Raw genomic sequence first — 22,450 nt, 5'->3', positions numbered from 1 at the left:
ATTCTTCTTTTGAAAACCCTAGCATATCTATGAACCTCCCCCAAAATTCCAAGTTGTATTCCTATATGAACCACATAGCTTTTTTTTTTCCTATTCTTTTTTAGTTGTGAGGTCTTTATATCAGTCCTCTTCTGATTGCTTTATTTCCCTGCCTGGCCATAAGATGATTTTGCAGAATTTTAATTGCTTCAGTTTCACAGAATAAACATAGATTACATTTATAGTAATAGTGGAGTTGCTTTTTCATAGTTTCACTCCTGACCACATAAGAATAAATTTATGAGCCTTCATTGATTTCCAGAGGACTCTTTAGAGCGTATGTTGTTGTAGAAGCAGTGTAGTATAATCTGTAAAAGTCCTGAAGTCAGACCACATGGGTTCAAATCCTGGTTCCATCAGCTGAGCCCGGTTACTTCTCCTTTTATGCTTCAGTTTCTCCTCAGTTTTCCTGTCAGTAAGACTTTTGTGAGAAGTCACACAGTCTTGCTTGTAATAAGCTTAGCCATTGAATATTAAATATTGTTAGGTTACTGGATTGATTTAACTTAAAGGAAAGGAAGACCTTATTTAAAGTGAGACAATGTGGGGCAACTGGGTGGCTAACTGACTGAGTGTCTGCCTTTAGCTCAGGTCGTGATTCTAGGGTCCTGGCATCAAGTTCTACATTGGGCTACCCGCAGGGAGCCTGCTTCTCCCTCTGCTTATGTCTCTGCCTCTCTCTCTGTATCTCTCATGAATAAATGAAATCTTAAAAAAAAAAAAGTGAGACAGTTTGGTATAGCAAACAAGGACATACAGATTTTGGAGTTGGTCAGATTTGGACTTAAATCCTAGCCCATTAACTGGATAGTAGCTTGGGCAAGTGATTTCTTTCTTTCTTTCTTTAATAATATTATTATTATTGGGGAAGGGGCAAATGATTTATTCTCATTGGTTTTCTCCACAGCAGCATCTTCATTTCCAATACAGGATGTTAGCTCTTTTCTTCCAGAGAAAACTGAAGCAGGCAAGTGTGATCTTTTCAGATTTCTACTCCCATATCTGCCTGGCTTTATTTTTAGTTAGGCTGAGAATATGAGAGTCTTCATCTGCGACCCTTCTCTGTGCTTTCACAGTGTACCATGCATACATCTAAAATCACGCTTACTGAACTTTTGAAATTTTTATATTGCTTACCATTCTCAGATAAGTTCTTTGCAGGTAGGATTTTCTCTTATCTTTGTCTTTCTATTGGTTAACGCATAATGAATCCTTAATAAGTATTTGTTGAACGAAGGAATAAAAAGTAATTTGAAACAAATTGCTATGTATTAGATCCAATTTATTGACTACTTATACAGAGCTAGGTTTTTTACTTAAATGCTTAAAACAACTATGTGAAATAGGTGTTGCTAGCCTCATTTTCTAGGTTAGGAAACTAGGGCTCAGATAATTTAATCTAGTCCAAGGACTAAGGTAGAGAATTGCAGCATTTTGTCCCTATAACAGTTGTGGTCATAAGACAGAAGATCGTCTCTCAGGAGTTTTTGGCCTTAGAGGAACACAGTAGCTAGCTACCGAACTGCAACCTGCTCAGGAGGGCACAAGATGAGCAAATACATATCCTGATCCCCTTTTCCCCATTTCATGCCAGAGGGATGAAATCAACCAGCAGCTAGAGGGCAAGGGAGCTTATAGGATGCAGGCTGTAGGGGTCAGCATCGCAGGGCGTGGAGCAGGGTGGAGATGGATCTGAAAAGACATAGAGGATATCCAGCAGAGTCCTCCCCTTCCTGTCCCTTAGTATTATCTCTTGTACTTTGGGCATAAAACTCTTGTTTCTAACTCAGAGAAAACACAATTAGTCACTGTTGGCCAACTGTATCCAGTTCATTCATACTCCCACCTGGAACCACTGCCTGTGTTCATAGAAGGGAACAGAGAAGAAAACTAAGATAAAACAAAACTGCTATTGTCTTGGCATCTGTAGCTAGTCTTTTGCCTCAAGTTGATAACTAGTACCTATTTTATGTTCCCCTACCATTTTCCAGGACTTAGCTGGTCAAAGGTGTTTACTGGTGGAGGACTCCAGACCTTCATTCCCACAGGATCAAAGTCTGTAGTAGTTCCATCTTTATTGAGTTGCCAGTTTCCCATTGACTGGTACTGTTGGACATGCCCCATTGAATCTTTTCCATTCAGACATAATTCTCCTCCCCACACCGTATAATGACATCTAAGTTTCCAACTGGAAATCCAGATCAGTCACCTGACTGGGACAGTGACCTCTGTCTTACTAGGTTGAGTGGCTTCATAAACCACAGATGGCTAAGGAGTAGGCTTAGGTTTCAGTTTAACAGGACTAGACTGTTCCTCACTGGAAGCGCTCCTCCAAACCCAGGATTGTAGCAGAAAGCAGAAATTGCTTAGAGATAATACTGAGAAGAGCTATTCTTGGTTCCTGCCCGACAGAGTTGGTGTGCAATAGCACCATACATTGGCTTTTGGTGTAGCATGTATACCACATCTTATGGTCTGGTACCAGTGTTAAACAGTGTTATCTCCCAGCAGGTGCCAGAGCTGAGCTTTCTATAGCCATTCCATTGCTCTGTTAGGCAACTTCTTCTAAGCGAAGAGACGTAAGACTAGCACATTCTATGGTTATGAGCCTTTTGTCACACTTCCTGGCCTTAAATGTGTTCCTTGGCATGATGTGATGTTTATAGGATTTATGACAGTAAGTAAGGCATGATATAACCAAGGATGGTGCTTCTGGCCAGAAGCATTTCGGGGAAGGAAGGCAAATCTGGCTTCTGTGAGGACAGATGTTGCTCCAAGTGGCTGTCTGCTCCCCTTATGGGATGGTGCCATAGTAGGGCTTAATATTGGTTTTTGCTGTTGAAGTTGGGCGCTCAGCACTGGTATAAGCTAGATCAGGATAGCCTGAGAAAGCCCACATTGTTGCCCATCTATGCCCTTTTGTTTGTATGGGGGCAGGAGGTACATGGGAAATCTGTGTAACTTCCCCTCAATTTTAGTATAAACCTTAAACTGTTAAAAAAAATAGTGTTAATAAAAACTATGATAGAAGAAAATTTAGTATCTTGAGAAGAAAAGGGGTATAGTGTCATGTTAAATCACAGATCCTGGAATGAGACACCACTTCAAGTTCTGATTCCACCAACCAGTTGCTTCAATGACTTTAAGCAGTTACTTAGCCCCACTAAGTGTCTCTTTGCTCACATGTAAAATGAGAGTGACGATAGTATCTCCTAGGGTTACTGTGAAGATTAAATGTCATCCTAGTGCCTAGCATACAGTAATAATAATCATCACTATCATTATTGGTATTAAAATATGAAGTTTAAAGTACTAATTTGTAAAATAGTATGTTCCATCATTTAACATACGTACAGATACACATAATACAGATATAAAAAATTGTCACACCCTTACATGTTTATAGACAGAAAAATGAAATACATGCAAAAAATATTGACTGTACTTGTCTATTGTGTGCTGAAATAATGGATTTTTTCTACATGCCTTTCTGTATGCTTCTAATTTTTATGGTTATTATTTTTGTATTCAAATGGCAAAAGTCACTCCATGAATTTTATGAATAATTTAAAAGTGACTCAAGAAGGTAATTGAGCCAAATTTCATCACGTAAAAACATAGTTCTTAGCCTAAGGTTTAGTTAATCCTTGTTGATGAAATCAGGGAGGATACCACAATTCAGCCAATTCAGTCTGAGAACTGAGGGTACATTCAGTCAGGGACCATCACAGTTCTGATACTGAGTTTATGCTGTTGATGATGGGTCTCCATGTCAACAAAATGAAGTATAGTCACTGAGCGGTGAAAACACAGACATTGCCCAGAGATTGAACGGAGTACTCCAGAAACTGAGTGACATAGATATGACACATACTTGATCGTTCAGGAATCTTCCGTGCATAAGCATCAAAAGCAAGCAAAGAAGCGTAAGCCGTGATTCATAGCACCAAAATGAGTGAATTGCTTCTGAAAGAGTGATTTCATTTTCTCAGATATTTCTGTACTTCAGAATTTTGGATCCCATGCAGTTCAGGCCAAGTCACAGTGGAAAATAAGTTCAACTTCTTTTTGAGGTCTAATAGACTGATTCTCTCAGGATGCTCATGAGTTCCCAGAAGTGTTAGATCTGAGTTTGGTAAATACCTTCAACAACTTTTTGCTGCTAAGTCATCTAACCAGTTAAAATAATCTAACTTTCACAGCTAACTTCCACTCCTTCCAAGTAACCCATAAACTGTCAGGTCAAAGGCGTTAGACAAAGAAATACTGCCTTAGCTACTTTGTCTTGGATTCATTGAGCAAGCAATGGGTGATTGGGAAAGAGGCTGACTGACATCCATAGGAGCAGTCATCTTGACTACCTGATTATTGAGAGTCTCTCTTCAGTGAGCTTTTATGTAGGATACAAATGTTTTTTATATTCTGTGCTGTATTGAAAAGTTCATCTACATGCATCTGCAAACCCCTTCCCCTTTTAAACTTTTAAAAAATTTGATTAAGAAAAAGATGAAAGTACAACTTATGGGAATATATTCTCCCCTTTAAAAAACAATTGGATCTTGTCCTTTCCAACTCTTTTTCCAGTGAGCCATCCATTAACCACTGGCCACAGGTCAGCATTGATATATACCTCGGGCATGCATTTCTCCTGACGCCACATATACTGCTCAGAATTCTGCCCACTTTGGGAAGATTTCCCTTCACCACTCTTTCAGGACCATCTGTGAATAGGGCAAAATTTTCTTCTTTCTGGTTGGAACTAACGTACCATACATGTCTGTTCATAATCGGACATGTCTTTTCCCTCCTCTGCTAACTGGTCATAGGATCCTCCCTGGGAGCATGTGTTGAGAGAGCTAAAAAGGAAGATGCTGCAAGTACCAGGTGTTCTGTAGTTTACTTGTGCCTTCTAGAACTGCTCAGGCCTAGTCTTGCTTTTAACATATCAAGTGGAATGCTTTTGTACAGTCTGATTTTATGATTCAGTGGGTCAGATAATACTGTTCATGATGGGCTGTTTTTAATACACAGTTTCTTGACTTTGATTTCCCATGGGCAGGTATATAATCTTTACTTCAGCCTAGTAGCAAGCCAAGAACCAAATGGACAAAAGTTATTGACAGTACCCTAAGGAGTCCATAACTCTTATTCTCTTGATCCTTGTCAGGGGCCCCTTACCCCATCCCTGCCTGCTGTGTCAGTAGTAGTACTAGTGGGTGTGCTAAGGCATTGCCCCAAGAGTCAGGGCAGCTTTTATTGCTGAAGAATCTTGTCTTGAATCAGGCCTCAGTAAAAACTGGCAGCCTTATGGGTTCCCCAGGATATAAGTCAGAGCAGCATATCAAAATATGAAGCTCACCAGTTGTGTTACCTCCTTCTTAGCGGACATAGTACCAAGTGTAGCAGTTTTACTTTAGATGGGATATCCAGCTTCAGACCTCTGGAACCATAGGAACCACCAATATGGTAGATCCCTAACTTCCATGGGTTTTATCCTCCATCCTCTGGCCTGTATGTGTATCTTACAAAGGTATGGAGTGCTTGCTACTTCTTGTTCACCAGATCCAGTTAACATAATGCCGTAAATGTGATGAACCAGTGTAGTGATCTTTGGGATACTGAGATGATCAAGGTCTTTCCAGACTATATTATGACAGTGTAGAGATAGCCCTCAGGTAAAACATTGAAGACGCACTACTATTTCAGGCAGTTGGTGGGAAATTGCATCGTATTATCCTTATTGGTGATGATACAAAAGAAAACATTTGCCAGGTCAATAGTTACTACCAGATATCAGACGTTATGCTCATTTTCTCCAGCAAGAAGGATCCCATTTAGAAGTGCAACCATGATTGGCCTCACCATCTGATCAAAGTCATAGTAATCTGCTGTCATGTTCCAAGATCTTTCTGGCTTTGGTCCAGGTAAACAGGCAAGTTAAAAGGAGATAAAACAGGAATCAGTGCTGCTATATCCTTCAAGTTTTTTGATAGTAGTACTGATTTCTGAGCTTCTCCCATGGATATGGTACAGCTTTTGGTTTACTTTCATAGTAAGGAGAGGTAGAAGAGTTCCAAGGGCTTCTTCATGGCCCTTTCTTCTATATGACTTTTATGACATAGGAGAGGAAACCATTGCAGGGACTTGGACAATTCCTAAGTATATCCCATTTGCACAAAAATTTTAGGACTTGGGACATAACCACAGGATGGGCCTGTTGTCCCATTGTACCCACCGTGAGATATCAGGGTTGACTTCATCACTCATCTCTTTTCTGGAATGAGATAGGTCCTCTGACTAGTGAGCCATGTTTTGGATCTCCAGGGATTAGTGTCAGTTTAGACCTAGTGTCTAATAACCCTTGGAAAGGCTATACATTTCTCTTTCCCCAGTGGGCAGTCACCTTTATGAATGGCTGTAGGTCTTGGAGAAGGACCAGAGAAAGATTGATAGGATATACTTGTCACCATGTATAGGATCACAGTAATCTCATATTTAGTCCTCCTTCATTTAACATTCTTTGAATGTACTCCCATATATGCTCCTCAGACTCCTGCTGGTAAAAATTTTTGACATTCTGCAGATTTTTCGGTATAAAGGCAGTCCCTTTCTAGAGTCAGCTTTGAACTTCTTTCTGGGTTCTTGTGGGAGCTAACTCCTATTAGGGTGCTATGAAGGGTGGTGGGAATAGGCAGTGAAGAATTGGCATCCCCATAAGTGCTGGGCTCTATACTTAATTGTGTACTATTCATGTCCCCTGGCTACCTTGTATGAAACCGCTTATCCTGCTTCCCAGCTCTTTCCTCCTCATCTATTCCTGTTGCCACTTAATGTCATATTTTATTGTCCCTTCCAAAGAGAAGGTCTAAGGCATGATGTTCTCCTCTAGTTCTCCTGTGTACCATGCACAGTAAGGTACAAATAGACAGTCAAGCTCATACATAATGCGGTATCAATAAGGCCTACCATCGGGATCTCTGGGTGGTGCAGCGGTTTGGCGCCTGACTTTGGCCCAGGGCGCGATCCTGGAGACCCGGGATCGAGTCCCACGTCGGGCTCCCGGTGCATGGAGCCTGCTTCTCCCTCTGCCTATGTCTCTGCCTCTCTCTCTCTCTCTCTCTCTCTCTGTGACTATCATAAGTAAAATAAAATTAAAAAAAAAAAAATAAGGCCTACCATCCCCTGGGTCCCACATTCTCAAGAGATAGGTGTGAAATGTGTAGCACTGTAACTTTCACCCTCTTGTCACTTCTGCCACAGATGGAGAATGGGCTGATATGGGTCTGGGATTCCTGGACAAGTTCATCTGCATTAGAAGAGCTTAATTTCCATCCGCTGTGATTCTTTAGCAGTAAAGCTCTGGGACTGCAGAGCAAGACTTTGATCAGGTGGCTGGTCTACTGGGGAGCTGAAAAAGCTAGCTGCTTTTATGGGACACTCTGAGCTTAGGAGGAGGCCAGTTACATTTCTGTGTTTTTTTTTTGACAGCTAATTCAACTATGTATAAGTCTTTCTTGACTGCATTTCCAGCATCAAATCCAGAAAAGTAGGTTTTGAATAATCTCAAAGGAAGCACCCTTTTTTTTATTTTGAAGTTTTTTTTTTAAGATTTTATTTATTCAGGAGAGACAGAGAGAGAGAGAGAGAGAGCGAACCAAAGACACAGGCAGAGGGAGAAGCAGGCTCCATTCAGGGAGCCTGATGTGGGACTCGATCCGGGATCTCTTGGGCCAAAGGCGGCGCTAAACCGAGGAAGTGCCCTTTTAATAGATTAAAACTCACTATACCTGAATATTCAATGCCTCCTAATAGATATTTGAAATCATTATAATTTATTTATAATTATTATATCTCTCAGAATTACTTCCTAAAATTAGTCACCAGGGAAACTGGCAAACTAATTCCTTAATGGGTGTTATTTGGTATCAGTGGAGAGTCTGGGTTGATATGTGTAGCAGAAGTGACCTCAGTTTGACATTTCAAGCCCTTTGTCCTTGGGTGAATGATAAGATTAACATAATTGTATTTGTTCTCTATGAAGATCTATAATATCTCTGATCAGGGGTCCAGTACAGAAGAATTATCCAAAGTTGTTAGAATGTATAGCATTGCACAATGCTTAAGAGTCCAGACTGGAGCCACACAGCCTGGGTTCAAATCCTGGATAGGCAAATTTATTTAAGGTCTCCATGTCTCAGTTGCCTCACATGTAAAATGGAAGTAAATAGTTACCTACCCCAAAAAGGATCCTAATCTGAAGCAGGCTTCACCTCATCTTGATGCAAAAAGTCTGAAAAACACACTTTAGGGGTGCCTGGCTGCCTCAGTCGGAAGAGTACGTAGCTCTTAATCTCAGGGTCGTGAGTTCAAGCTTCACCTTGGGTGTAGAGATTACTTAAATGAATAAACTTTAAAAAAAAGTTGAAAAACATACTTTGAAAAACCTTGCTTGAAATCTAACAGAATAGAACCCTTTTAGGTGAAAGTTGGGTTAGTCCATATGAATTTCTTAGTAGCGAGAGAAGGTAGATGGGATGCACATGTTTGATTGTGATTTAGCTATTGATGGGGCATAAGAGAAACTATATCTCTAACCTGGGCTGAGACATATGATCAAATGTAAATTCCTCCCAGAATAAGCATAAAATGAGTCCTGTGAATAATGACAAATCATTGGGGTTTTTTTAGATTATTTTGCTAATCCGTATTTTTTTTTTCCTGTTCATTAAGGTTGCATGATGGAATTTGAATATTACCTCAAGAGGTTTTATATTTTGGATTAGCTAGCTGTGTTTGTCCTCTGCTGTTTCTTCGGACTCATTTTTTGGTGTCCTCTTGAGGCAATAAACCCAAAGGGATTATACCATGGACTACAAAGAAAGCTGCCCAAGTGTAAGCATTCCCAGCTCTGATGAACACAGAGAGAAGAAGAAGAGGTTTACTGTAAGTATGTAATATAAAGCATATGGAGGACAATGGAATAGAGAATATTTCCATTTCTCCTTTTGTTCTTCCTTAACCAGAACATCCTCCCCATGTTTCCACATATCCAGACCTTACTTATCTTTCAAATGATATATATCCTCCACAGTCTTCCCTTTGTACTGTAACAGAATATAGTTTCCTTTTCAGACTTTTCCCTGTTTACCCTTGGAGAAGCTTTTGGAACCCTAATAGATCCTCTCACCAGAAAATGTGCAAACACAATGATCTACAAACATGCTTGCAATTTTGCATGCATTGTCAGGTTAATGGACTCCAGAAGTCATTGATCCCATATTAAGAACCACTGTCTTGTAATTTCCACAGCATCTTTCTTATGACATTAATCATTTTATACCTCAGTTATTAAAAAATGTTTAATCCAGTATTTTATCATTTTTTTTCCACCTGAAAGGTTTTTTTTTTACCTGAAAGGCAGTCGATCTCTAATTTTACTTTTTATCATGGTAGTATCTACTATAGAACAATAAAGAATAAGGACAATGAATGTTTGCTGGATCATTGTATCAGTGACTATTATTGGAGAGTAGCCATTTCTCTAATGAAGCATGCTGTATTTAGTTCCAGTAGTCCTGTTTGTGTGTACATTCCCAGATCGCCTGCCCTCCTCCCCCTGAAACAGTATCAGTTATCTTGTCTGTAACTGATCTGCTCTTCCTTGTAAGCTCCCACCTGCTGAGTGCTATGAAGAAATTAAGCCAATTCTGTATAACACTTACTTCGAGCTAAAATTTAAGCAGTTCCTTTAAGTTAAAATGCTTGGGCTGTCTTCATTCTGCTCTCTTTCTCCCACTTGAACACACACTTCTCCAATTTGATGTTGCAGTTTATGGGTAGAGAGGTGTCCCCTTTCATGGTATTTTGTTGAGTCAGTGACTGACTTCATGGTGGCCTGCCGAAGGCTCTTGTATTTTTGTTAGCCCTCTAGATCTTTGCTGTCCCAGGTGTAGAGTGACTGGTCTGGCAGACAGCCAGCTGTGGTTGACCTGATCTAGCCCTGGACATTTTGTTGGCATTCATTGCTGGCATCTACAGTCGATCAACTGATTTGTGATCTGTTCTTCATTGGCTTGGCCACAGTGGTGGTGACTCACTGCTGACTCAGCTTTCCTTAGCTCTTGATGGCTGTTGACCCTACTGAGGCTCTGCCATTGCTTTCACTGCTCCTCACTCAAGTGGTCTACCTTAGCCTCTGACTTGGGGATCTCCTGTCTCCTGCCAGGTGCATCCCATGACAAATGACTTTCAACTCAGAGTTCATGTCACAATGGAAAATTGAGGAGTTAAACTGAACCCTTTGGTCTGACCACTCCAGTCTCCCTTCTTAACTAGGTAGGGCAGGAGCCCCAAATGACACTTTTCTCCCAGAATCCCAGTTAAGGAGCTGGAAATAACCTCTCTTCTTCTGTCCTCTGTTTCTTAATAAATGTACCTCCACATACTATACCAAAGCCCAAAGTAGAGACTGCATTGTATCTGGCCATTTGCCTCTGCTCAGTGTCTATTGCAGCAGTATCTTAAGCATTGTGCATTTATTCCATAATCTTATAAGGAAGTCTTAGAAACATCACATTGATGGTAAACAAGAGGTCCATGTACCTCAGTAAAATAGTGGAGTGTGTGTGAAGGTTTTTTCCTTCCCTCTCTCTCTCTTTTTTTTTTTTTTTAATTATTTTTTTACCTTTGAGCATTCTCTCCTTCAAGGGCATAGCCTCATATCAATTTTTTTTTAAGATTTTATTTATTTACTCATGAGAGAGAGATAATGGTAGAGACACAGGCAGAGGGACAAGCAGGCTCCCTGGGGGAAGCCTGATGTGGGGCTTGGTCCAAGGGCTTCAGGATCATGACCTGAGCCAAAGGCAGTTGCTCAATCACTGAACTACCCAGGTGCCCGCTCTTGCCAAATTTAATGGAAGTTCAAATATAGCAAATATAGGCAGTGGGTTATCTCACTGTCCATGTACTTTTCTTGGTAGAGGTATTTTTTTGCCTTTTGTGAAAGGTGCAGGGAAGCCTATAACATCACTCTTACTCACCTGTCCCACAGCTGTCCCCTGCATACTCAAAGGCCCTCTCCAGATCACCTTATTCATTTCCTTGCTTCAGATTATCAAATGTTGCCTTTGTAGAGAGGCTTTTTCTGACCATACTTTATAAAATAGTATCTTAACACCCCATCCTACTGTTTTCACTCTCTGTCCTGCTTACCTTATTTAATCTTTTTTTAATTTTAATTTTAATTAATTAATTAATAATTTTTAAATATTTTATTTATTCATGAGAGAGAGAGAGAGAGAGAGGCAGAGACACAGGCAGAGGGAGAAGCAGGCTCCCTGCAGGGCGCCCGACACAGGACTCAGTCCTGGGTCTCCAGGATCACGCCCTGGGCCAAAGGTGGCACTAAACTGCTCGGCCACTGGCGCTGCCCTCCATCGAGTCCCACGTCAGGCTCCCTGCATGGAGCCTGCTTCTCCCTCTGCCTGTGTCTCTGCCTGTCTCTGCCTCTCTCTCTCTCTCTCTCTCTCACTCTCTGTGTCTCCCATGCATAAATAATAAAATCTTAAAAAAAAAAAAACAAGTCGGATGGATGCTTAACCGACTGAGCCACCCAGGCATCCCCCTGGTTTTTTTTGGTATAGGTTCCACACCTAGCATGGAGTCCAGTGCAGGGCTTGAACTCACAACTCTGAGATCAAGACCTGAGCTGAGATCAAGAGTCAGATGCTTAACTGAGCTACTGAAGTGCCCCTACCCTATTTAATTTTTTAATAGCATTATCACTACCTGACACATTTTGTGTTTATTTATTACTAGAATAGACTAGAATGCAAGGGCCTTTGAAATAAGAACTTCCCTCACTATTGCTTTATCAGTACCCAGAACAGAGATGGATATTAAAAAGTATTTGTTGAATTGATGTTGAATGAAAAGTAATACTAAGTTCACATGTTAGTTACTGATTGCTACAGGGAAGTCCTCAAGAACCTCAGTTCTAGGGGACGCCTGGGTGGCTCAGCGGTTTAGCGTCTGCCTTTGGCTCAGGGCGTGGTCCTGGGGTCCAGGATCAAGTCCCACAGCGGGTTCCCTGCGAGGAGCCTGCTTCTCCCTCTGCCTAGGTCTCTGCCTCTCTCTGTGTGTGTCTCATGAATAAATAAATAAAATCTTAAAAAAAAAAAAAAAAAAGAACCTCAGTTCTAGTCAACACAGACTCCACCTTACCCAACACAGACTCTGTGTTGAGCTTCAGCAGGTCCCAGATGCCTGTGTCATACTTGGGAACATAAATAGATGTTGTATTATTTGCTATTTGCTAGTATTTTTGTACTCTAGTTATCTTTTATATAGCTCTATACTGTGAAACTTCTAACAGAGAGATGCATTGCCTTCTATGATGTCTTAAATCAAGTCTCAATTATACTTTCATTAATCCATTCAACAAATTGTCATTGAGTTTGCGTGTCATGTAGGTACTGTTCTAGACATGGGATATGGTAGGTAGCAAGAATGATACAGCCCTATCTTTCAAGGAACTTAGATTCTGGTAGGGTAAGATAGGAAATAAAGAAATACTTAAAAAAAACAACAACATAATTTTGGGGCTCCCAGGGGGCTAAGTTGGTTAAGCATCAGGCTCAGATCATGATCCTGGAGTCCTGGGATCAAGCCCCACATCTGACTCCCTACTTGGCAGGGAGCTTGCTTCCTTTGCTCCTTCCCCTGCTCATGCTTGTGCATGCGTGCTCTCTTAAATAAATAAAATCTTTTTTAAAAAAACAAGTAGGGATCCCTGAGTGGCTCAGTGGCTTAGCGCCTGCCTTCAGCCCAGGGTGTGATCCTGGAGTCCTGGGATCGAGTCCCATATTGGGGTCCCTGCATGGAGCCTGCTTCTCCCTCTGCCTGTGTCTCTGCCTCTCTCTCTCTCTTTCTGTGTCTCTCATGAAAAAATAAATAAAATCTTTTAAAAAAAATAAAAAACAAGTAATTTTATATTGTAATAAGCATTGTACTGCTTTCTGTGAATTCTTGTGCTTCTTTGGCAAATGAAAGTGTTTTTTAAAATTTGAAGAGTTTGTTTTTACCTCTTGGTGTTTTATTAGAACTGACTTAATAAACCCTTGCTTGAGGCACCTGGATGGCTTAGTTGGTTAAGTGTCTGCATTCGGCTCAGGTTGTGATCCTGGGGTCCTGGGATCGAACCCCTTATTGGGCTCCCTGCTTGGCAGGGAGTCTGCTTCTCCTCTGCCCCTCCCCCTGGTTGCTCGTGCTCTCTCTCCTAAATAAATAAAGTCTTTTAAAAAAAAATAGGCCCTTGTTCATAAGTCATAGTGCTGATTAGTAACTTCAGGTGGCTTTATCTTAGTTCCTATAAACATATTTGCAGCAGAGCTGCTTCAATCTGGAACCCATTTGTGGGTTCTTGTCTTGGCTCTACTTGGGTAACCACGGGAAGCCACCTTACCACAACTAGGAAGCCAGCATAAATAACTGAAGAAGCTTGCAATCATCTAAACTTAGGTTTCTGATCCTTTGATAGCAGTCCTGCTTCCAGTCCTATCTGATCCTGAGTACTCTATGAGATAAATCTGTAGTCTAATCTTAGATGGTACAGCTTCATTGGCACCTTGACCAGCTGCTTTATCCTCTACTTCTGCATTCTTTCCTTGTGAGTGGTGTCGTCTTACAAACAAATCTGGTATCATATATCCAATAGCTTCCTGTAAGACAACTTGATGCCTTCTTGGTTAAGACCGGAAGTGCCATATTACCACCCACCACCACATGTAGCTCATGTAGAGTGCCTGAGTGCTCTTTTTTTTTCAGTGTAAGTAATTCATCACTTAACTCAGGTGATTGATACCAAAACCTTTGTTTCCCTTCCAGGTGAGACTTTATTCTTCCTCTCGCAGAGGACTGTAGCTTTACATTCTCAATGTGCATTTGTTAATGTGATCATATCTTACCTAGTGCTATAAAATTTGTATGTTATAATCACATACAGTATCAGAGAGGTGCTTTCTTCACCATATTATCTAACTATAAGTTTGTGAATGTAGCTTTCAATCTTTTATGGGAAAGGATAGTTTATACATATTTGTATGCCCATCTTCTAAAAATAAACCTGATTTACTCTATGTTGTCTAGTAGACTGTGGACAACTGTATTGTAAACCCCAAAGCAATTCCTATCTCTGTAATTCCTAACCCAAATCATATATCAGTGAGTTTTTCCTCAAAAAACTAGATTGTTGTTATTTGTCCCTTTCCCCTGCAGTTGGTTAAGTGTCTGACTCTTGGTTTCAGCTCAGGTCATAATCTCAGGGTTGTGGGATCAAGCCCCTCATTGGGCTCCTTGCTCAGTGTAGCATCTGCTTAAGACTCTCTCCCTTTCCCTCTGCCTCTCCCAACTCTGTGTGCCTCTCTCTCTTTCTCTTTCTCTCTCTCAAATCTTTAAAAAAGAAAAAAAGAAATGACACAGACCATTGGGGTCCCAAACCCTTTTCTCTACATTACTATGTTGAATTATATTCTGAGAATATGGGATGGGATGAATTAAGAGAATTCTGTATTATAATTGTTGATTTGATACTAGTTGTAGTACATGAAGGGTTAGAAGAATTAAATTTCAGTCTCGTAAGTCTGTGAATTTGGGCAAGTTTTTCAGCTTTTTTTGGGCCATCATTTTCTCATGTATATTCTAGGGGTTGTAATGTTTGTTCTTCTTACTTGTTCTTGACTATGGTTATATGGAGTTATGTATATATGAAAATATTAAACACATGAAAGATGGTAGTAGGAAGTCTGAGGATAAATTCCTAGTGTGAAAAATACTGTGTACAAGATGACCTGGAAAGAGAACTAATAACTGAGTCTTTACTATGTGCTAGGCATCCTTTTGAAAATGCTTTATAATTTCAGATTAATGGTTATTGCTGAGGAAGAAGAGAGGAGAATGGCATCAATTCAATCTATAATGTAATTTTGGGGGAAAAAGTATGAAATAAGAATGGGAAAATGTTAGAATTCAGAACATCTGAATGAGTTCACAGGTGTTCACTGTGTTATTCTCTTGAAATATATGGAACTATTTCTTAACATTTTAAAAATGAAATGTCTCCTAAAAATATAAAAATCTCCTTTCAAGAAGACTAAGTCTTTCAGCCGATATCCTTATGTATTTTAGAGAATCGTGTATAAACATGAATGTCTAGTATCAGTTTTATGAGAATAAAAACAGATTATTCACCTATTAAATCGCTAATGAATTTTTTTTTTTTTGCAATCAAGTTTTATTATACTGTTTTTTATTTCCACAGGTTTATAAAGTTCTGGTCTCAGTGGGTAGGAGTGAGTGGTTTGTCTTCAGGAGATACGCAGAGTTTGATAAGCTTTACAATACTGTAAGTAAATGTCAGTCTGCAGGATTTTTATTTAAAACAAGACACCTGAGGGTGTCTGGCTGGCTCAGTTGGAAGAGTGTGCAACTCTTGATCTTAGGATTTTAAGTTCAAGACCTATATTAGGTATAGAGACTACTTAAATAAATGAAACTTAAAAAAAAAAAGAATAAAACACCTGAGAAAACTTGCAAATAAGAGAGATTTCCTTTTTTTTTTTTTTTTAAGATTTTATTTATTTATTTATTTGGGAGAGAGAGAGCACACATGCTTGAGGAGGGGAGAGACAGAGGGAGGAGAAGCAGACTCCCCACTGAGCAGGAAACCTGAGGCGGGGTTCAATCCCAGGACACTGAGACCATGACCTGAGCTGAAGGCAGATGCTTAACCAACTGAGCCACCCAGGCACCCCAAAAAGATTTCTTTGAGTGATTAAATATTTCTACTCATATATATAAGCAGAAAAGGGTAAGAGTCTTCAGAAGCATCCTAACTTTGGAATTCCTAGAAAAAAGGGTGGAGAGAGGATAACAATCCTCTTTCCAAGTAAACTCTTAAAGATACAAATACTAGAAGTGCAACTTATTTTTTTTTAAAGATTTTATTTATTTATTCATGATAGTCACACAGAGAGAGAGGCAGACACACAGGCAGAGACACAGGCAGAGGGAGAAGCAGGCTCCATGCAGGGAGCCCGACGTGGGATTCGATCCCAGGTCTCCAAGATCGCGCCCTGGGCCAAAGTGCCCTAGCGCAGGCGCTAAACCTCTGCACCACCCAGGGATCCCTAGACGTGCAACTTAAAATACATTTAATGTCAGAATATTAGAAATAAATTCTTTCTGCTGCCTCTCTAATAATTGTTAGTCATCATGTTATTTCTGGTTAAATTGCCCAGCAACTAAATTTAGATCTAAATGTTTGTTAAAAGCTTACCTTCCTTCCATAGTTTCATTTTTGGTTAGAGTTAAGTCTTTGGTTCTGGATTTTAAGTAACCAACTCAACTAAAATGAATACGGACTTTTGTAAGTTCTGACAGTTACTGGAGGGTGGGGGGTGATAAGTAAGGGGTCATTAATTATTTAAATTTGTAAAACCTACTCTTATATATTCAAAATTCACATATTAAATATTAATTTTAATATGTAATTAATTTTGGAATTACAAATACTGTCTAAAGTAAGAAGCAAGAGCACCATGGTCATTGAAACACATCAGGTCAATTCTATACAGTGACCAGGGTTTGTGTATTATTGTTCAGTGTTGTGCATGTATTAGTCACATATACCTAGGAGGACAAAGAACACCATCTGTGTTGGTCATTATAGACCTCAGATTATTAAGAGAGCTCTGGATTCAAGCTTTACTTCAGTTAAGAAAAAAAGTAATTATGCTTCAAATCCCAAATTTAAATTTTTTCTGCCCTAAGAATAAATAGGAATATCCTTATATCATTATTTAATAAATGGCAGATTACCATGCATCCCTCAGAAAAAATTGTTTCATATTTAAGAAGATAATTTTTTTCAATTTTCTTAATCCTGTATCTTGACCTTAAAAATAGGGTTAAATAGATACATAAGTCTGTGACTCACCATTTGTAAGATACTTTAAATATGGAGGAAGTTAAGCATACCTCAGTTAAGAGATAAGTTATTTTGTAAAATGGACCAGAATTAATCAGATTTCTAGCTGTACAACATTCCATGTTTTGCTAATGCACAAAAGTAAGGCTTCTGATTCATTTCTATTTAGCATTTCACTGTGTCTGTTTTTCTTCCAAATAATATTCAAATGCTTTGCAAGTTAAAATTGAACTTTTAAAATAATACTGCAGTTTTTTAAATGGCCATTTTTTTCTATGTAAAATTAATATGTATTCTAGAAAATCTGGAGTATGGAGGAAAATAAAAGTGTTTAAATTTAAAAATCACCCATAATATGTTACTACTTAGGGATAACTGTAGTATTTTTACTGTATTTTCTTCTGTTCTTTAATTTTTCTTTAATGCATATGTAACTGAACTTAATACATATTTTTAAACTGCTTAATCAAAGGATATTGAGACAGTCTTTTTTTGACTGTAAGTAAAGTCACACTTTTGAAATATAATAATAGCAAAAAAGAATTTGTACATGAGAATATATTCTGTAACATTGAATGATTTTTTTAAATTTACTTATTTATTTTTATGTAGGCTCCATACCTTGTGTGGAGCCCAACATGGGGCTCAGACTCACGACCCTAAGATCACGACCTGAGCTGAGATCAAGAGTTGGATGCTTAATTGACCCAGACTCCCCTATAATGTTGAGTGATTTTTAAAAAATAGTTTATATTGGAAAAAAAAAGTTTATATTAGAGGCTGGGTAAGGGTTGAATTGCCAACTCTATTTGAAATTCTTGGATACATTTATATACATGATCAGCACTTTTTGAGAATTGTACAGGTTTGATCATAGTTATGTTGGTACTATAACACATGCATACAGAGACAGTTTATATGAACTTCTTAGAGAAATGAGATTAAATTTTGTTCAGTGAACTATTAATAACTGAAAAGCTGACATTTCTTTTTGTATTTTGCTTAAAAAGATTAAATGAGCCAGATTTACCTTCTAAACATTTCCTTCTGTAGAGCTGTTTATAAGAAGGAGGAATGAAGGGGATGCCATCTAAAAACTTGGCAATGTGGAGATCTTGCTTGAGTGAAAAGCCATCCTCATGTTAATGATGGTTTCATGATTTAAATAGCTAGAGATTAGGGATGCCTGGGTGCCTAGGTGGCTCAGTTGGTTAGGCGTATGCCTTCAGCTTAAGTCATGAACCTGGAGTTCTGGAATCAAGCCCAGCATTGAGCTTCCTGCTCAGGGAAGCATTGAGCTTCCTGCTTCTCCCTCTCCCGCTGCCTCTCCCTGCCTCCCCCTGCCCACTTGTGCATGTACTCACTCTTTCTCTCTGTCTCTCAAATAACTAAATAACTAAATAAATCTATAAATAAATAGCTTGCTAGAGATTAATTAGATAGGGTGTTAATATTTGAGTATCTCTAAGTGTAAAGGTAAAATAGAATGGTTTGTTTTGGGGTACCCTACCCTCCTGCACCATGATCACTTTCATTTTCTTTTTCTTTTTTTTTTTAAAGATTTTATTTATTTATTCATGAGAGACACACACACACAGAGAGAGAGAGAGAGAGAGAGAGAGAGAGAGGCAGAGACACAGGCAGAGGGAGAAACACGCTCCATGCAAGGAGCCCAATGTGGGACTTGATCCTGGGTCTCCAGGATCACACCCTGAGCTGAAGGCGGCACTAAACCACTGAGCCACCCGGGCTGCCCTCATTTTCTTTTTCTATCAAATATTCCATCTTATGCTTTTTGCAGAAATTTTTTCTTAATATATAGTTGAATTTTTATTATCCTTCCCCCTCATTTTTCCTGTATTTCTCTTCCTTTATTCCTCTTTTTCTTATTTCTTCATTTTCTCTGTCTGCTTTTTCTGTAACTACTAATTCTGTCTCCTGTGGTGAGGGACAGAGCAAAAACCAGGGGAACAGTATCAGTTGTGTTCTATGAAACCACAGAAGTGAGGTTAAACCTGGCTTGGATTTCCCTAAGTTTGAAAACATAGGTTCTTCCTCTGTGCTCCTTTTAGAGTAAAAGAAAAAACAAAAAATATCCAGTCTGTAGACACTATGTCCATATAAATGTATTTTTATGAGTATAGTTTGCATTTGAAAATTTTTAATTGTAGAAATTGTTGCACATATACAGAAACAGAATAGTACAAACATAGAAAATAATCTAATTTACCATCCAGTTGCCACAATTCCAGATACATGGCCATTCTTGTTTCAGCTCCCTCCTTAGCCAGCCCACTGTAATTTTGAAGCAAATTTTAGACTTCATATCATTTTATCTGTAAATACTTTAGTACACATCTCTAAAAAGATAAAAGTTCTTTAAAAATACACATAGAGAGTATTTATTTTCACATCTAAAAATAACAGTAACATTTTAATATCAAATATTTGTGTGTTTATATGACTGGTTGATAAATCTATGAAGTGTCTTTATGTCGCAAAGTTTCCCCCTTCCCCTTTCTTTTATTTCCTTTACAATTTTTTGTTGAAAAAGCAGGGTCATTTCTCTACAGATTCTTTGGTCTGGGTTTTGCTGACCACATACTCTTGGTGTAGAGTGATTAATACATTCTTCTATTCTTTGTATTTCCTGACAGTTGGTAGTTGGATATATAGTTTACGTGTGTGTGTTGTGTGTGTGTGTGTGTGTATGTGTGGTTTTTTTGACATCAAGCTTATAATAAAAATAAGCATGAACCCATTAATGACTTTACTGCCCCAGATTTAATGTCTTCAGAGCCAAGTTCTTTGTCTAGGGATAAGCAAATCTGATAAAATAATGTATTAAAATATTAATAAGGGGTAGGCTAGAGCAGAGGGTTTTGGAAGCAAAATTCATCAGCTTTCTTAGAAAACAATGGTCAGTGATCCCTGAGTGGCTCAGTGGTTTGGCGCCTGCCTTTGGCCCAGGGCGTGATCCTGGAGTCCCAGGATCCAGTCCCACATCGGGCTCCTTGCATGGAGCCTGCTTCTCCCTCTGCCTGTGTCTCTGCCTCTCTCTCTCTGTCTCTCATGAATGAATAAAATAAAAATCTTAAAAAAAAAAAAAAAAAGGATGATTAGTCAGGCTATGATTTTATTGCTATAATTTAATATAGTATCTATTTGATCATATATACCTAAACATATGTGTTATGATGGATTTTCTTGAAAATCAAATTATAATTTGTCTTGGTACATATATAACTAGAAGACTTAGAAAATTAAGTTCATTTAATGTTATTTTTTAATACTCTAGTTAAAGAAACAATTTCCTGCTATGGCCCTGAAGATCCCTGCCAAGAGAATATTTGGTGATAATTTTGATCCAGGTAAGCAATATCTTCATAGACCAGCTGTAAGTGATGGTTGAAGTTTGAAGAAGTAGTTAATGTACTCATTGTGCTGTTTAGTAAGTAGTAAAAGGCCTCACAAAGCTAATGATCTCATGTTCTATGAAAATAATGCCCAAGAAGGGGTTTTCTGTGTACCAGGCATTGTTTTAAACACTTGACATGTTTTAATTCATTCAGTCCTCACAAAAACCCTTTGAGGTAGGTATTCTTGTCATTGTTTTATAGATAAAGAAACTGAGGCACATTTAGGTTAATTGATTTGCCCAGGGTCCCAGCTAGTGTCAGATTGAGATGTAAAATTCAAGCAGTCTGGATTCAGATAAATTAATTGGTCATTAAGGATAATTTGGGATACTTTCTACCATGAAGGATATTATTTGTTCCTTCCAGAATATTTATAAAATTTATGCTGTATACATAGCACCCTGTAGGCCTCTGAATGGCATACTAAGAAAATGTCCTATTGTTCACCCTTTGGGAACCTAATGACACATAGGCTCTCAGGAGTCTAGAACTGTATGTCTGAAGGCTCAAGCCTGGAACTTTTTTCACTAGAATCTATAGTATCAATTCAGGTCACAAATGGCTACATACAGAGAGACTTAAGTCTTCTCAACCACCAGATAATCTCCTTATGCAGATGAGAAAAGTCATCTGTCTGTGCCACAGATGAATCCTGATGAGCTAGAGTGCCGTCCACCCTCATCATCTGTCTCATCTCTGTAAGAGGTAACCTCGTAACCCATTAAACCTATGATTCCTTACATGTCCGCTTTTTTTGGGTCTCTACTCAAGATAGAACTTCTCACATCACTTATCCTGACTATATGTTCTCCCTTCAACTTAGCCTTTTTTTTTTTTTTAAAGATTTTATTTATTTATTCATAGAGACACAGCTAGAGAGAGAGGCAGAGACACAGGCAGAGGGAGAAGCAGGCACCATGCAAGGAGCCCGATGTGGGACTCGATCCCGGGTCTCCAGGATCACGCCCTGGGCTGCAGGCGGTGCTAAACCGCTGCGCCACCGGGGCTGCCCTCAACTTAGCCTTATATCATTTCTTTCCCTCTCAAAGCTTTTCACTGTGCCCTGTGAAATTCTGTCTACAATGAACAAATTCTCTTTATCCTCCAACATTTTCATTTTTCTTTTACATTCTAGCTTTAATTAAACTTAGTGTCTTCCCTGAGAGACTACTGGATCATCCCCTATAGCCCTCTGTACTGGACACTCTTTATTCTTTTACACTTTGTGAACTTCAGGATTGGAGAGGGTTCTCACTTCCCTTATTATGTGTAGAATTTTTTTTTCTTGAGAGAATTTAGCATATTTCATTGTCATTGCCAGTCTGTCTCATCTGGCTGTAGATTTTATGAATGCTGGTATTTGTCTTTTTTATTGATTTATAGTGCCTGGTAGATCTTAGGTTTTCAATAAATACTACTTGAATACGTAAATTCATTCATAAAGAGAAGCAAATAAAAAGAAAAAAAGAGAGGACGAAGAGAAGACTGAGTCGCCACAACAAAACCAGATTGGGTGTTTGACAGAATTGATTCTGTAGGACAGCACCTTTGTTCTCATTTTGTTTTTAGCTGCAGAATGCTTTTTTTCCCAGTGAAATCTTTTGCAGAAAATGTCATGTGTAGAACAGTTAAAAATGGAGCTGCTTTGTTGGTACAGCAGTAAAGTGTATCTGTGGAGCATAGGTTGAAAAATATAATCATGGGCAACATGTGGGTCCTAGAGTTATTTAGGTAAAGTGAGTGTGAAACATGATATGAAACCAACAGTGTATGATGTACTGTAGGCACAGAGAGAAGAGACAGGATAGAGACTGGGACATTGGATAAGGGAATATTCGGTAGTCCTCACATTGGATAATCAGAATGAGGACTCAAGGGGAAATTGGCTAAAAAGGGAGCAATATACAGGAACTCTTTTAAGGAAAAATCTGTAAGAAATCTTGGTGATTGGGGCAACAGTGCGGCTCAGTTGGTTAAGTGTCTGCCCTTAGCAGATTGAGCCCCT

The 22,450-nt window shown here is 39.0% G+C and overlaps 1 protein-coding gene across 5 annotated transcripts in view; it reads left to right on the top strand.

The window, feature by feature from the left end:
• The window catches only part of SGK3 (serum/glucocorticoid regulated kinase family member 3), a 133,348-nt gene that overhangs the window by 61,195 nt on the left and 49,703 nt on the right, over positions 1-22,450 (top strand). For all 5 annotated transcript variants that reach the window (XM_055318156.1, XM_055318158.1, XM_055318159.1 and 2 more), the window contains exons 2-4: positions 8,770-8,982; positions 15,359-15,442; positions 20,325-20,397. In XM_055318156.1, coding sequence (XP_055174131.1) covers positions 8,905-8,982; positions 15,359-15,442; positions 20,325-20,397 — 235 coding nt within the window. In that variant the 5' untranslated portion in view covers positions 8,770-8,904. The remainder of the gene's footprint in view (positions 1-8,769; positions 8,983-15,358; positions 15,443-20,324; positions 20,398-22,450) is intronic.

This window comes from Nyctereutes procyonoides, unplaced genomic scaffold (assembly GCF_905146905.1).
Source record: "Nyctereutes procyonoides isolate TBG_1078 unplaced genomic scaffold, NYPRO_anot_genome, whole genome shotgun sequence".
Lineage (NCBI taxonomy): Eukaryota > Metazoa > Chordata > Mammalia > Carnivora > Canidae > Nyctereutes > Nyctereutes procyonoides.
The sequence above is the reverse complement of the archived record's forward strand: the minus strand, read 5'-3'. Positions and strand labels throughout refer to the sequence as shown.